Raw genomic sequence first — 16810 nt, forward strand, 5'->3', positions numbered from 1 at the left:
TCATACATTTGTTAGCACGTGCATATATATATATACCTCTTCCAGTATAAGCTATGACAATAAAAGATTTACTTTAAATTCAAAACTGCATTTGCTATCAGAGCACTGGCACTCTTATCAATATGAACAAACACTGTAAGTTTTACTCATGTTTGTCGAGTCATCATTACAGCGTGAAAAGAACTAACAATACAAATATAAAGACCAGGCTGACCTTGCTCACTTTAAATTTAACCTTAAAATGTGTCTATGACAGGCCTTCATACTAATATCCAACATGATTTATCTTAGAGAATAGATCTAGATGTAGATTTAGATAATAGATGTTTCTTTGGGAAATAATGATTTATTTGATATTTTTTAGTGGTGCAAATGTATAATTAAATTTAAGAGTGGGTTATACACTGTTTAAATGCTATGGATGATTAAGAAAACTGGAGATTAATAATGATATGTTTGATTACTTATTTTCTATTACTATCACATAAATAACCGATTCAGTTTTTTTTTTTAAAGGGCAGTTTTAGTCCTCTGTACAACACAGCTACTATTATTGTAGTAGTCAAATATGGCAAATTTATCAGCACACCAAAAGCTTCTTTGTTTAAATTAATGATTGATTGATTTGGTTCCTCAGGATCCCTGACTCTGCTGTCTTAATCCTCTCAGTATTGAAAGCTGTAATCATTAGTTAATTTAATAAGCACTATTATTCTGCAGAGTATCTGTTACATGCAGGTTAAAAACAGATTTACCTCTTTCTGATTAGTTGCTCTGTTTTTTTTATTTCCACAGATATTTCTTCTGATGAAAGAAATTGATTAGCAAATCCAACGTCTTATAATAGCAGTATTGTATGTGCTTTTGAGATGCGAAACTGCTTATTAAGGAATTTAATTTGCTGATGATAAGTAATATATGATGCTTTCATGCCTAATGGCGTAGATGCAGTATTGAGCCTGGGGTTACTTTACATGGACATCAGTATCCTGATTTTTATCTTTATTCCTTATAAGACGGATTTAAGGTGTTTGTGGGTGTGAATTGTCTTTAGAATATTTCTTTCATGTTTCGCTTTTACATATTGTAGTTCATACACTGAATAATGCCACACAACGTTACATTCCTAAGCAACATCCTCTGACATTCCCTCCAGAATTTTGCACATCAACACTCGTTGGTGTAGGACCATATAGAGTTTTGGGTGTTTAAGCTTCATGTGCCGTTAATTGTTGTCATGCTATTCAGGCAAACAGATGACAGCAGATACTAATTCTTGCTCATTGCACTCTTTTGTTTGCCATATTGTTGACCACCGTTTACATTGTATAACAGATTGTCTTAATAACGTTAATATCAGAATGTTGTTGTCCATGTAAATGTACTGAAGCTGTTCATTTTGTGTTATTTTATGAAAGGAACACTCCTCTTTTTCTGAAAGTAGGTTAATTTTATAACTCCCCTAGAGTTAAACATTTGAGTTTTACCATTTTTGATTCCATTCAGCTGATCTTTGTGTCTGGGGAAGTTTTTTTTTTCTTTTTAGCTTAGCTTAGCATAGATCATTGAGTCAGATTAGACCATTAGCATCTTGCTCAGAAATGACCAAAGATTTTTTTTTTTGATAATTTTCCTATTTGAAGCTTGACTCTTCTGCAGTTAAATTGTGTTCTGAGACTGACTGAAAATGAAAAGTTATTATTTTCTAGGCCAATTGAATGAGCCTATTTTTTTAAAAGTGGAGTGTTCCTTTAAGTGTTTGACTAAATAAGCCTAATACAGCATGTTGTACTGTACAAGATATTGCGAGAAGCATTCTAAAGCTAAATATGTATATGTGCCTTTATTTTTTGATACTTGCATTTTTACATTCCACATTGTTTTGTGTGTCATGTACTTTAGTGTTTATTATCTAAAGATTTTAAGCATTTTGAAAAAAACAACATTTGGACCATTGGGGAGCGATAAATAAATGTATTAGTATTATTATTGATATTATTATTGGAAACAAAACTTTGTTAGAACTTGCTGTTTATAAATGTTCTTAATCTTTTTTTTTTCTTGTTCACATTTGTCACTGCACCCCAGTCTCTAATTCATTTTTTATTTGTTAAACATTTCATTCATTCCTCTTTTGATCTTTTATAAACCTCTATTACTACATGACAGGCAGTGTATTTTATTTTATGAGTAAAAATCTGTATCAGGGTTATAGTTATTAATTAAAAGCTTGCATTGCCATAAATTGTGTTTGGTTGTTATTGGATTCCCAAGTTATCCAAAACATGCTATATTTTGCCAAAATTCCTTTGAAGTTAAAAGGCTTAAATCTTTATTCCCTTTTCTCTTTTTTTATTATGCAAATGGTTAAAAAAAGAGCACCTTTAATATTTTGCAAATGTAACATAGATTTACAATTTGAATATTGATAGGAACAATGTGGTAACAAAAACAAGACAAACATCAAAAAAAAAAAAAAAACTTAGACAAAACTAAATTTGTCATTAAAACTGGATATATTTATTTCTTTGTGCTAATAACCTTAACAAGCAAAAGTTCTGCTAGAAGTTCTATAATGTTTATTCATAACTTTGAGAGAATATTAAGAAATGATCAGGACATTTACAGAGTTTCATTACTGAATTGCATTATTTGTATTTTCAGTTCTACTGAGTTCACAGAAAAAATGCATATTGCATGTTTCTGTAAGTCCCATATTTTAGCAAACAAATCGAAAATACATTATACATAGTCTAAAAGAAACCCAAAAGCAGGATTTGTTTAAACAAATTTGAATTGAATTTAAAACATAGTGTTAAATCAAACAGAAAAATACAACGGTCAATACTAAATTTGCAATTAAATATAAGCGTGTGTTGTTGTTCTGTTATGAAATGTGTCATTCACCTCTGTCATTAAAGATTTTGTGCAAGAAAAACTTTAAAATGGGGAAAAAACACTTCTGCAATATGTGCTCAAAGTTAACAAACCACATACACTCTTCTTCACGTGCATTGGGAATCAAACTGGATTATATGCGTTGTGAGTCATTGGCTCTGGCATTGCTTGTATTTGTGTGCAAGATTCCAATAGTATCTGGATGCAGCCTTAGATGCAATGTCAGACACAATGCACTCAATGGAGTGAGTGACGTCACTGTTACGGGTAGGGTTAGGTGAGCGGAGTTTTATGATGAAATGTCAACGTGGCATGCAGAATATGGACTGAACCGTGGAAACCACAAAATATATTCAACATCAGATAAACAGAACTCTTTAAACAACGCTTCAGTACATGAATCATATCTTTGGAACAAATTAACAGCCAACTGCATATTGTATCTCATGCTTGCTAAACATGCAGCAGTAGGCTTTTGTGATATTTAATGTGTATATTTTAATGTTGCTATGCTGTGCAGTCATAAAAAAAATAATACATGTGACAGCAAACTAGGAAATTAGTCTAATAAACTGCATATACAAAATTATAGGCCTAACTGTTATTATTAGTATGACTAAATACACAAATAAATTCTATTTAAAACAATAATTTACATGAATATGGATGCTTTGGAAAAAATACGATTCGTATCTTACAACTCCGTATCTTAAAACTCCTTAAACAGTGTTGGTCTGATGATGTGTAGCTTTTATCTAGTCTGGTTAATGTTGAGGTGTAGAGCCACAACTTCCCACTGGCACGTGCACACATAGGGCTCTACCTGCCCTTTAGTCTGGGATATAAAGTGCCCTTCCAAAGTGGCCCCGCGATCTCCCCTCCCCCAAGTTTTAGGTTCCACCTCCCCCAAGTTTTACTAGCAGATACCCCCCGCCCCCTGCTCTTTAGTTCGCGAACGCCCATCGCCCCCACTGTTATACTCAACCCAACCCCCACCCGGTCCTCCTGTCGTAGGCGAAATCACATCCCCATAGTTTTCACTTTCGGTTTGAGGGTGGCATGATCGTCGTTTGCCTAGACTAGAGCGCCAGTTCAGCTTGCTCCAGCCCTGATGGCGCCTCAACTATTTACATGGTATTTGAAATACAAACATAACAGTATTGTACTTTATGAAACATTGTCTCTATTCCTCTTATTATTAGTAGCCTAGTATTTGATAAAACTTATACACTGTTGGGCAGTTAAGAGCTACAATCCAACCTCCATTTTCAAGATACTGTAATCTATGGTGAATAAAGGCGAAGATGCAAAATAACTCAAATGTCACACATTTATTTTCTGTACAAAGTAAGCAGTTAGAGAATCATCTGCCCCCTCGTGTCCTGATGTGAGAATGACGTCGACCTCACAACAGCAGCAGCCACGCCCACAGAAACATTGACTAGTGTCGACTAAAAGCCCACAGTTTTCTGCTTTCTGATTCAACATTCCAAACGTTTTTTATTACTAATAGTATTTAAATTAATATAATGTTTGACGTTTTGAGTCTCATTAAACTCTCCCGAAATGTGTTACCGATTGTAGATGCACACCCACATTATAATTTTGTTTTGCGAAATATTTGCAATTAAATAATTAAGCAATTTTGCTGAATTAAAAAGTATTCTAAATTCAGTCTCTCTCTCTCTCTCTCTCTCTCTCTCTCTCTCTCTCTCTTTCTCTCTCTCTCTCTCTCTCTCTCTCTCTATCTCTCTTTTATATATGCATGTATTTAGTTAAACAGTATCTTACACAAAGTTTAAAATAATCATATAAAAATTGTTAAACCATAAACACTCAAATAACTCATCAACCTCAGATTCCAACATTTTCAAACACTCTGTATATGGTTTTAGCCAAGAATGCTGCATAATTACACGAAAAACAGCCTGAGATTCACAAGTAAAGGTCATGTTTCCACTATAAAGAGTGTTATTGTGCTGTGTATGTACAGTGCTGAACTGAAGATCTACTATCCTTATTTTTAATGGGTCTTTTGTACAGCGACTGCCAACTCTATTTCACGGAGGAGTCTGACTCCAACACTCGAGCTCATTTACATCTTTCAAGAATAAATAAATAAATAAATAATATAATAGCAAATCGTCACCTTAAAATTTTAAGGTTTTATCTGACATTTTTGTCAAAATTTAGTTATTGACATGTTCTTATTAAATGACAAATTCTTTACATTTTGGTATTTTTTATAAGTTGTTTACATTTTAGGACTTTTTATTGAAAAAAAAAACAAATGTTACACACATACTGTTTGCTATGGAATGCAAAAACTAGTGAAGCTTAATATCTCAAAATCATTCAGAATGCAGATACAACCTTATAATTCCAAGGTGACGAAATACAAATAAATGTTATACCGAAAATTTACTTCTTCGACAAAACACCTTGCAGGAACCCAGATACATTACTCAAATACTGTTAATATTATTAACAGTAATCTTTTATTAAATTAATTTTTCATTATTAAACCACAGTTATTGCCATTAAAAACATAAATAAAACTAACATGAATTTCACATTTAAAGTTTGTAGTAGTTCTCAACAGTAAATCTTGCCCATTTCCTAAAGTTATACACTGTAAAACCCAACAGTCAAGTTTATTGAATGAAATGTAGTGCATTTAACTCAAAATTGACTGAAAGTTTATTCTACTCATGTGAAAAGAGTTTTGAACTCAGTGTTGAAGGTAATGCGTTAATTAAATACCTCATTACATACACTTAAATAATTAAGGATTAATTTAACTCAAATGATTTGCTGCAATCGGTTTCCTCAAACGGTTTGAGTTGCCTTAACTCATTGGGTTTTACAGAATTCAGTTGGTTTGAGTTCTCCATTTATTGTGTTTTACTGTGCTCAGTTTGCTTCATTTACTTAAATGGATTAAGTTCACAGTACTCATTAGGATTAGTTTTTAAACTTAAATGGTTTATAACAATCGGTTTCCTCAAATGGTTTGAGTTTCTTTACAATGTAGTTTTAGTTATGAAGCAATATCTCTATGCAACTAGGAAATATCTTCACCATATTAAAGTCTGTATAAAGCACAAGTGGTCAAATTTTCCGGTTAAGATCGTGTGTAGATAGATATTATCTATTTTTGTTATTTTTAGAGGCATAGATCTTTCACACTGACTAAACACTTGACACTTTAAAGGCCAGTGAGTCACAACTTTCCACTTTCAGAACTGTCAGACGTTTGACTGTCAGAAAAAAAAAAACTCAATTTTTTATTATAAATTATTATAAAACATTTTAAATTTCTAAAATCTAACTGGAATACACCATGATTGCACTGATATTTAGTCTTCTGTAGCTTTTGCAAGGCAGTATCACAGTGCAACTAATACTTTAAGCAATAGCCCACAGATTCTTTTTGAAGGCCTGTTTCACTTCTTGTTTTCTCAGAAGCTACATCCTGTATCGTGCAGAAAGGCCCATTTTGACCTGGTGTAAACTTGCCTCCTATCGTCCTTAACCATTAAAAAGATCAACAGAGCACACCGCCCAGTTAAAACTAGTAAATTACTTAAGGATTATTCTCTTTTATCAACAAAATAGCAAATATATTTTATAAAAGAATTACATTATTTAGGGTATATATGTATTTTACTTACCCACTAATGTATTTCTATTAATGCCATCAAAAGTTGGTCATAAGAGTGTGGTCTCACTGATTATGATATCATAATAGATATAAGATTATGATTGACCATGATAACAACTACATTAATTGGCCAAAACTGCCCTCTAGTGTTCAGATGTCGGAATGACTGATTCATTGACGTTTAGAACAACAGGCACGCCCACAACTGCAAAAATGACCAATAAAAACGCGGTTCTGTGGTCTCGCGTTGTCAACCTACCAAAAACAAGATACAAAATTGGTTTAAACAGCATAACTTACAATAATTCACACAGGATTCAAATGTAGTAGCATTATTTAGGAACCTAAAATGCTATTTTGAACAAAACAGTCAGGATTTATATCTGAAGTTGCAGGTTTCTCTTTTGAAGTGGTCGACGCACCTGGAGCTCCCTCTAGTGACGAAACAAGTTTCTAACACGTCAACGCGTCATTATAGCATCACAAAACAAAAGGTAAACTGTAAAACCCAAAAATCATATTATTTGGTTACTCGCTTTATGTAGATCCTTTGTATTGTAAATTTATTATTAATTTATTGCTTTTTTGGCAAAAATTTACAGTTTAAATGTACACTTTCAAAGATACACCCTTACTTTTTTAATTTTAGAAATGACTTTGATTTATATGTGAACTCTGTAAAAGACTCTAACAATTGCATGTAAAACGCTTTCTTGGTGTAAATCATTTAAACTTATTCAATTTGCTTGAATTTTATTTATGTGTCCCTCTTTGCCTCCTTGTTCATATTGTATCTTTGTAATGTTCTTTCTTGCATAATAATAAATAAAAAATACAACCAACAGTCAACTTTATCAAATGAAATGAGGGTAGTTTACTCAAAATTGATTGCAAGTTAATTCTACTCAATTGAAAAGAGTTTTGAACTCAGTGTTGAAGGTAATGAGTTATATAAAACTTTTATTACTTCAACATAAATGGAGTACGTTCACAGTACTCACACAGATTAGTTTCTTTTAACTCAAATGGTTTGTAGCAACGATTTCCTCAAACGGTCTGAGTTGACTTAACTTTTTGGGTTTTACTGTCATCAGTTGGTTTGAGTTCTCTTCATTTATTGGGTTCTACTGTGCTCAAATTGCTTCGTTTACCCAAATGGGTTATTTCACAGTACTCATTAGTATTAGTTTATAAATTTGAATGGTTGGTTCCAATCGGTTGCCTCAAATGGTTTGAGTTTTCTTAACTTATTGGGTTGAACAGTGTATGGAAACAAATAAGACCTTTACGTCACAAAATCATTTGTGTTGTCACATTCAAAATATGAAAGAAAACCCCTTTATACAGGAAATCATTTGTATGGTCAATTAATATAAAAAAGTGTTTACTTATTTTTTAATATTCAGTTTTGAAAAGAAAAGTGGAAAATCAGTATAAATAAATAAACTACAGGTAACCATTTCCATTGAAATCCAGCCACAGTTGTTCTTAATAAAAGCAAACATAAATATTATGAAAAACACATCAGTATTTCATTAATATCAATATGTTGTTGACCTCAATAGCTAAACTAATTGTGGGATAGTGTAAAAAAGCAGATGATTATTAGATTATGTTTACAGTGGATGATGCTGTAAGAGCTCCATCTAGTGACCAAATATGAAAACAAAATAAGCAACTTTTGTTTTCCCCCCCTCAAACATCTTGTTTTAATAAAAATGGTTAAAAAAATAAACAAATAGAGAATATTAAAATGCACCGTATTATTATTTAATATTTATTAAAAGTATTCTTTCTTTCTTTCTTTCTTTCTTTCTTTCGCTATTCATACTTTACAAAATACTTTTAATGAAAGCACTGAAAAGTGTGGAAAACCAGTCAGAAAAATGTGGGAGATTGGGCTGCACATTAGAAGTAAATAATAATAATAATAATAATAATAATAATAATAATAATAATAATAATAAAATAATAATAATAACAGTAAATGGGAAATAATTAGCACAGTAAATAGGACACACAGTCGAATATTGATATGGAGAATCGTTTTGAACAGTCCTTGATGAATGATTAAAATCGATTGTTTATGTGTGTGTTAAGGGATTATGAATGCTGCAAGTGGTTTCACTTCACATTTGCTGATTCATGCTTCGGAGCTGAAGGGGGCGGTAATGCACCAATTAGATGGACGAAACCCGCAGCTGAACATGAAAGAAGAAGAAAAGAAGCCGCTTTTCTCAAAAGTTCACGCATATGTTTGTTCGTTTTGGACGTTTCACAAATTGTTGTTTTAATAAGTGAGCTCTATTTACAAGTGAAGACATGCATTCAGCCTTCCAAGAAGAACAGAAATGTATAAAGACAGAGTTTATTGAAGATTACAGTGAGAACAGGAGTGATCCAGAACCCTTCAGAATCAAACATGAAGACACTGATGCACAAAGAGGTTGGTGACTATTATTTATTCCCTATTAATGAAGCTATATAAGAGGACAATTATAAAATGTTAAACAGTTCTTTAGATTTAATGGTTGCATTGTGTTTGAAAGTGATAAGTAAATGCTAATTTGACCCACATAGTCCTTCATTACTAATATAATTTATGGTTTATTTATAGGCTGAAAAATGTTGTAAAGAAAGCAGCAGATTATATTGATGGCAGCCTAGCTGAACGGTGGCTTGCTGGTGTGTTAGTGATAATTGAAGTGTTTGTGTTTATTAATATAATAATGACTCTCCATGGGATCTAAAATAATATTGGAACTTACTTTTAAATTGTCCGTAAGGTCAGTTGGTTTATTCATTTCACCTGTAGTGAATGTATTGGAATTGTGGGGAAAACCGGAGCACCCTGAGCAAACCCACACTAACACGAGAGAACATGCAAACTCTACACAAAAATGCCAACAGGATTAGCTGGGCCTTGAACTAGCAACCTTCTTGCTCTGAGGCGACATTGCTAACCCCTAAGCCACTGTGAGCCATTTTTTGTATTATTTCATTTTTTGTTCAGTGTAGAGATTAGATGGGATTTGATTATATTGTAAACATCCCCAAATCTCCACACCCAGGTAGACTTGTTCTTTAATGACAGAAGTTAAAACATTGCTGTGAAAAACAAGAGTAATGCTAAACCAAATAAAGAATAGGAGTGAAAATAAATAACTATTACATCATAAGATACATAAAGTCCATATAAACAAAGCTGTACATCAGAAGGTAGAAACAAATGATCTGACGATATTAAAAGTTATAATCCAGGACTTGACAGTTTTTGACTGAGCTCGAATAGTATGCGAATAGTATGCACACTATTCAAAGTTGCATACAAATAACATCCAGAAAAGACAGGCATTTCCACTGTTGAGCCAAGGCTTTTATAGGATTGGCCTGCGCCAATAGCTTGGGAGCTTGAATAGAGGTAAAGTTAGTTTTATATTCGCACATTCAGACTTTCTCCTTAATAATATAATTTTATAAAAGATTTATTTGCAAACTATAAATAGTGAAATCATATTAGCAGCCAATGACTATTAAAGTGCAACATTGTTTACAGTCAAATAAACAGTGTTAATGTTTTTTCAAGTCCCACTTGCAGGTTATTTCAGACCGAATATTCAAAGTGCTGTGGTGTAAACAATATAGGGAGTGTGTCACAAGTTGTCTCTGAATTATCGTGTGAATATAAAACCAACTTTACCTTAATGGAGCTTGAGCAATGAGGCAGAAATTATGTCGCGTTTCACTGTCGGGCCAATATCTCGCAGCGCAACATGCAAATGCTGTGTCCACTTAATTGTGCTCACAAGCCATTTACATGGCCTCCGTTTCCCAGGTGAGTGAAATTATATGCTTATATACCATCTCTATAAATGTATTTGTTTTTATTTAAGATCATTTATCATTTATAATTTTCTTTAGAACTTGAATGCTCTCCAGAATCTGACAGATTGATTAGCTGTAGGCTCTAGAACAGTCATCTTAAAAACACTGTCATACATTTTTATGCCTGCATTTCATCAATATTCTTGCATTTACTAACACAGATTAAATTTGAAGTATTTAAAAGTAATTAACAGTCTATAGGCTCGACAGTGGCTATTGATGTCTACTCATTGTATGAGGCGGGATGTTTACACATTTATTTAATGATTTGATTAATTTACTTAAAACAAACCTTTTTGGTGACAAAGTGGCTCAGTGGTTAGCACTGTCGCCTCACAGCAAGAAGGTTGCTAGTTCTAGTCCCGGCTGGGTCAGTTGGCATTTCTGTTTGGGGTTTGTATGTTCTTCCCGTGTTGGCGTGGGTTTCCTCCAGGTGCTCTGGTTTCCCCCACAGTCCAAACACATGCACTTAAGGTGAATTGAATAAACTTAATTGAGGTAGAGTGTGTATGGATGTTTCCCAGTGATGGGTTGCAGCTGGAAGGGCATCTGCTGTATAAAGCATATGTTGAATAAGTTGACGAATCATTCCACTGTGGCGACCCCAGATTAATAAAATGACTAAGTTGAAGGAAAATTAATGAGTGAATAAAATGTTTTTACTTTCACTTTAGATCTGATGGAGCACAGTGAAGTGGAGGAGAAACATCATGTCAAACCTGAAGAAATCTCGTTGAGTTGCTCTCAGAGCAAAAATAAATTTCCAGACAGACAAACAGCCGCCAAAACGTTTATTTGCTCTCAGTGTGGAAAACAGTTTCCATGCAAACAAACACTTGCAGATCACAGGAGAACTCACAGCAAAGAAAGTCCACACGTATGTGATCAGTGCGAGAAGAGTTTTACATTAGAAGAAGAGCTTAAGGATCACATGAGAAAACACTGTGGGAACGCACAACACATTTGTGATCTGTGCGGGAAGAGTTTCTCATTTAAAGTAAGTCTTAAGCGTCACATGAGCATTCATAGAGGAGAGAAGCACACATGCCTTCAATGTGGGAAGAGTTTCACGTTAATCGGACAGCTTAAATATCACATGACAATGCACAGCGACGAGACGGCATTCTCGTGTGAGGAGTGTGGGAAGAGTTTCAGACATAAAGGAAATCTTAAACGTCACATGAAGATCCACAGGGGAGACAAGCCTTACTCCTGTGCTCAATGCGGGAAGAGCTTCTTATATAAAGCAAGTGTCAACCGTCACATGAGCATTCACAGCGGAGAGAAGCCGTACGCGTGTGATCAATGTGGAAAACGATTCAGAGTAAAAGAAAACTTTAATAACCACATGAAAATCCACAGCGGAGAGAAGCTGCACTTTTGTGAGCAGTGTGGGAAGAGTTTCAGGATTAAAGCGTATCTTAAACGTCACGTAAAGATTCACACAGGAGACAGGCCGTACTCATGTGATCAGTGCGGGAAGAGTTTCTCATATAAAGTAAGTCTCAAACATCACATGAGCCTTCACAATGAAGAAAAGCCATATGTGTGTGGTCAATGCGGGAGGAGTTTCAGACTTAAAGGAAATCTTAAACGCCACATGAAGATCCACAGAGAAGATCAGAGATTTGCATTAAAAGTACATAACAGAGAGAAGCCTCACAAATGTAAAAAGTGCGGGAAGAGTTTCACATATAAAACAAGTTTTACCCATCACATGAGTGTTTGTAGTGGAGAGAACCTGCACAAGTGTGAACAATGTGGAAAACGTTTCACAGTAAAATCCACCCTTATTGATCACATGAAAATCCACAGCGGAGAGAAGCTGCACGCGTGTGCTCAATGTGGGAAGAGTTTCTCACAAAAAGGACATCTCACTTACCACATGAAGATCCACTCTGGAGAGAAGCCGCACACTTGTGATCAGTGCGGGAGGAATTTCAGACATGGAAACCGGCTTAAATCACATCTACATACTCATTCTGGAGAAAGACCGTATAACTGTGATCAGTGCAGCAAGACATTTGCTGGACCGGAAAACCTGAAGATCCACCTGCAGGTTCATGCTGAAAAGAAACATCACGTGTGTTTGTGTGGAAAGAGCTTTTCAAGACTGGGAGCTTTAAAGGTACACCAGAAAAGACACAGAGACGTGACGTGAGTGCTTTCAAAGATGTTTATTATAGTTGATGAATTGAGATTGTGCTGGAATTCACACTAAGGAAAGTGTTCATACACTGACTACATGGACTTTAGTGATCTAATTGTTTGCCTTAACCTGAAGACAATTATATGATTAAGGTGTTTATACGAGTTGCTTTCCGAGTTTTCCTTTCATGATATTGTTTTATATCTTATAGGCTAATTACCGGTTTGTAAACATTCAGGATGTGCGCGCATCGAGGTTGCAGAAAAAACAGGTGAAGGGAATGACATCTGATACGGTACAGAGTTTGTTGTTGTGTTAGAAATAGGATATATATATATATATATATATATATATATATATATATATATACACACACATACATACATACATACATACATATATACATAGATATATATATATATATATATATATATATATATATATATATATATATATACATATATATATATATATATATATATATATATATATATATATATATATATATATATATACATATATATATACATATATATATATATATATATATACATATATATATATACATATATATATATATATATACATATATATATACATATATATATATATACATATATATATATATATATATATATATATATATATATATATATATATATATATATATATATATATATATATATATATATATACACATATAATTTTCATAATGCTTTCAGCATATTATAACAGCTTGTCACCCAGTGATAAGCAATAAGCACAGCTATTTGGCTAAATTAATGTTAAAATGAGTGGCTATTGTCTGGCAGATCCATTTGCAGTAGCACCCTCCCAACGGATATTGGCAGGGGCAGACTGGCCATAGGGAGTGCTGGGACATTTCCTTGTAGCCTGAATGTCAATCTGGCCTGCCACCATGACTCTGGCCTGCCACACAACACCCATATAACGCCCTGAATAACAGTTACTTTTTCCTGGGTGAAAATGCTGTCCCAGTCCACCCCTGGTTATTCAATAAGACGAATTGGCCAAACTTCCAGCCCGAAATATACAACTATCTCATTGAAACTCCAATGACTCGTTTCCACTGACTGGTACAGTATGGTTTGGGTCGGTATGGGTCACCTTTATCAGGCTTGCGTTTCCACTTTGTACCCTTTTAGTTGGGCATGGTGAATGATAAAATTTAAGTCGATGTCATTTTCGATTGAGTAAATGTCTACAATAAAGCTGCACAGGTCGCTCACATATCAATGACCAATGACCGTGTGAAATAGCCTACTGTAACGTCTGTAATTATATTAAATAAATAAATAAATGAACATTTATGAACACATACAGACCCTTACAGTCCCAGATATGTTACCAACTACAGAAAAAGTACACACAGCATACTTTTCATCCTTATTTAGGTTAAAAACAACACAAAGTATAGCCTTCAGTCAATGAAAACCTCTCATCTGTGTCTGTAATCTTCAGCAGCACATGAAGCCTCTGTTAGAGAGTAATTCCATCATTCCCTGTTCATATTAGTCCAAAAGGTGATAATAAAAATTGAAACAAGGCAGTTTGTTCACGTTTGCTGAAGAAATAACGTGCTCCTTGGCTTTCCCTTTTTTTCCGCACTCCACTTTCGCGTTTGTCCTTTTCTTTCTGAATGTGTAATTATTGCGTTTGTCAGCTTCTCACAGGATCGGGTTTCCAAAGCTTGTCAATAATCAAGCGCACGTTATTATCATCAGCTCAAGAAGTTAGTTATTTCAGATATAGACGCGCCGCGAGCCCAAGCAAGAAAGCGAAACCGCTCACTCTTCATACTGGCTCGTAAAAACTACAAGGCACAGGGTAAATTCTGCTCTACTCCATGGCTTTGTGGCTGTTTATCAAGACGACGACAAGGCTTGTTATTATATGTTTATATAATTCCGCTTTAATCTCTCGCTGTGTATTTCAAACATGGCGGGATTTGACGCGATCCAGGATCGTTTCGTTCTTCAAAGCTGATCCGAGAGTTGTTGTCATGGCAACAGTTCTGCTAGGTCAAACCTGATCTGGACCTGGTTCAATTCATATAAACAGGATTAGATCGGCTCAGTTCAAGCAAAGATAATACAGAAAGTATGTTCCGAATTCTGATATTTTCTTACAGTAGTAGTTATACACACTTTGGACAATGGTACATATTTTTAACTATATATATATAAAGTTATAGTCATTAAAAAAATAAATTAAGTTATACATATTAATAAAACGTATACAATCTGCACCCTCGAAATGAAAGTACAAAGACTGCCACCTAGTGGTGCAAAGAGAACTTATTGATATGAACTTTTTAGATCGCTTTAGTACAAATTGTGTATAATAGAAATGCGCAATATGTCACTTTTTTTTAAGCAATAATACATTTATGCAGTCATAAACATGTTTTGATAGTTAACATGCCGGTGATTTGATGCTTCACAAAAGTTGCAGACACCTTTACTAATATGAAAATGCTTTTGTAAACAACCAGTTATTCTTTACACCGATTAAAAAACGGCTACTATTATAAAGAAAATCTTTTCTAAATGTAGAACTAAATACACTGATTTGCATTGAAATACATGATGAATACTCTTGTCTTGATAACTGTAAGTGTAAAGCCTGCAGCTCACAACAAATGTGGAAAGTTCTTGCGTGTCATATTTATCAAGCCGTTTACTGCTAATTTGATGTAATTTTGCTCACATGGATAATTGAATATTAATCAGATGATGTCATTACGCTGCTGTGCCGTCAGCCAATCGTTGCATTGCTGATCATGATTTCGAGGATCGATAGATCTGTCCTTATAACACACGCAGCGATCTCAGATCAGTTCATCCAGACATTCTAATCTGATTCGCGAACTTGTTTGGAGAACCAAATTAGTGAGAGATCAGTTATCAAGATTAAAAGATCCGGGATCTGCCAAATAATCTTAGATCATTTAAGCGAGGTACGAAGAACAGACCCCAAATGGCGCATCTCTGTAAACCAATAGCGATCAGCTTCGCGTCTAGCTCTGCCTTTTGGTACCCTTTCTTGTGTTTGGGTTCCTTTCAAAAGGGTGCAGAAAAACTGGTACGGTACGGTTCAGTTCGGTACGCCTTTTGACCGTGGAAACGTCCATAAAAGCTTACCAAACCACACCGTACCGTACCACTCAGTGGAAACAGGCCACAATTGATTTTACAAGAGGTAAGTTAAAGGCCTACAAGTCTTTGGATGCCTACAATTTTGTTCTGTGTGGTCATGTGCAAGAAATAATGTTCCATGATTACCAGATTTAAAACTTTGCAGTGTTAAAAATCGAGGTTCTGCCTAGCCAATGACAAGGAAAGAAGATGGAGCTATACAAGGCCTGGGTAATCATCAACTAGCAAAACGACTGCATTCTGACAGCGAACTGCACGTGTACGGCAGGGTATGTGAACTTACACTTTTGCATTTCATTCTAAGCATTCAGTGTTCACAGTTTAATTCACCATATGTAAATGTTATTGCTGCAATCAAAAACAAGTGATGTGTATGATTTAGCATAGTGTGAACTTACCTGATATAAAATGAGTACTGCAGAGTCCAGCATTTTTAATTAGGTCCTCACTCCGTTCTGCTCTTTTGATGGCTGTTAGCCAAAGACATCTGCGGTTGGCATTAAAAGTAGTGTGGTCTATGGTAAAATTGAACTTTTCTATTTTTGGACTTTTGGACGGTTTTGGCATCCTACCGCCACAACATGACATGTTTGCTATTGCAACCAGTCTTTTTTTTGCAACTGGTATTAGCGGTTGATTCCGTGTGATGTCATGTGTGATGTAGGTTGGTAATTCCCCTATAGCACATAGATCGATTAATGTCATTGTGCCACCACATGATTCACATATCCTTCAGAGTTTCATGTAATTTCAGGTGTTTTGTTTTTTATTTATTTAACTACGATTTGTTTAACCAGAAATGACACAGCCTTCTTCAGATAATAAGACAATGTAAAAGAGGAATCATTGTGGGAATATATATATATACATACATATATATATATATATATATATATATATATATATATATATATATATATATATATATATATATTCCCACAATAGGGGTTTGGGGGCTATGGACCCCCCTACTTAACGCTTGATCCCCCCTGAAGGACGTCAAAACAACATTTATGGGTCACTAGTCTTCTAAAT

At 34.4% G+C, this 16810-nt stretch overlaps 3 protein-coding genes across 8 annotated transcripts in view; 2 read left to right on the top strand and 1 right to left on the bottom strand.

The window, feature by feature from the left end:
• Window positions 1-2245, top strand: part of si:ch211-213a13.1 — a 15796-nt gene extending 13551 nt beyond the window's left edge. For 3 of the 5 annotated variants that reach the window (XM_087303683.1, XM_087303684.1, XM_087303685.1), the window contains one exon: window positions 796-2245. The gene's annotated coding sequence lies outside the window, so the exon portion shown is untranslated. The remainder of the gene's footprint in view (window positions 1-795) is intronic. The other 2 variants (XR_015521550.1, XR_015521551.1) reach the window with 2 other exon arrangements.
• Window positions 1-16810, bottom strand: part of LOC147838394 (uncharacterized) — a 900722-nt gene that overhangs the window by 205667 nt on the left and 678245 nt on the right. The gene's annotated exons all lie outside the window — the stretch shown is intronic.
• LOC147831498 (uncharacterized) lies at window positions 8760-16044 on the top strand. 2 transcript variants are annotated; one of them, XM_087303476.1, is made up of 4 exons: window positions 8760-9008; window positions 11122-12604; window positions 12808-12867; window positions 15921-16044. In XM_087303476.1, exons 1-3 carry the CDS (start codon window positions 8885-8887, stop codon window positions 12824-12826), a joined length of 1626 nt encoding a protein of 541 aa, XP_087159602.1. In that variant the 5' UTR covers window positions 8760-8884; the 3' UTR covers window positions 12827-12867; window positions 15921-16044. The 2 variants fall into 2 exon arrangements, with proteins under 2 accessions (XP_087159602.1, XP_087159603.1); XM_087303477.1 differs by lacking the exon at window positions 15921-16044 and having other exon boundaries at window positions 12808-12884.

Source organism: Danio rerio, chromosome 22 (genome assembly GCF_052040795.2).
Source record: "Danio rerio strain M-AB ecotype USA chromosome 22, GRCz13ab, whole genome shotgun sequence".
NCBI lineage: Eukaryota > Metazoa > Chordata > Actinopteri > Cypriniformes > Danionidae > Danio > Danio rerio.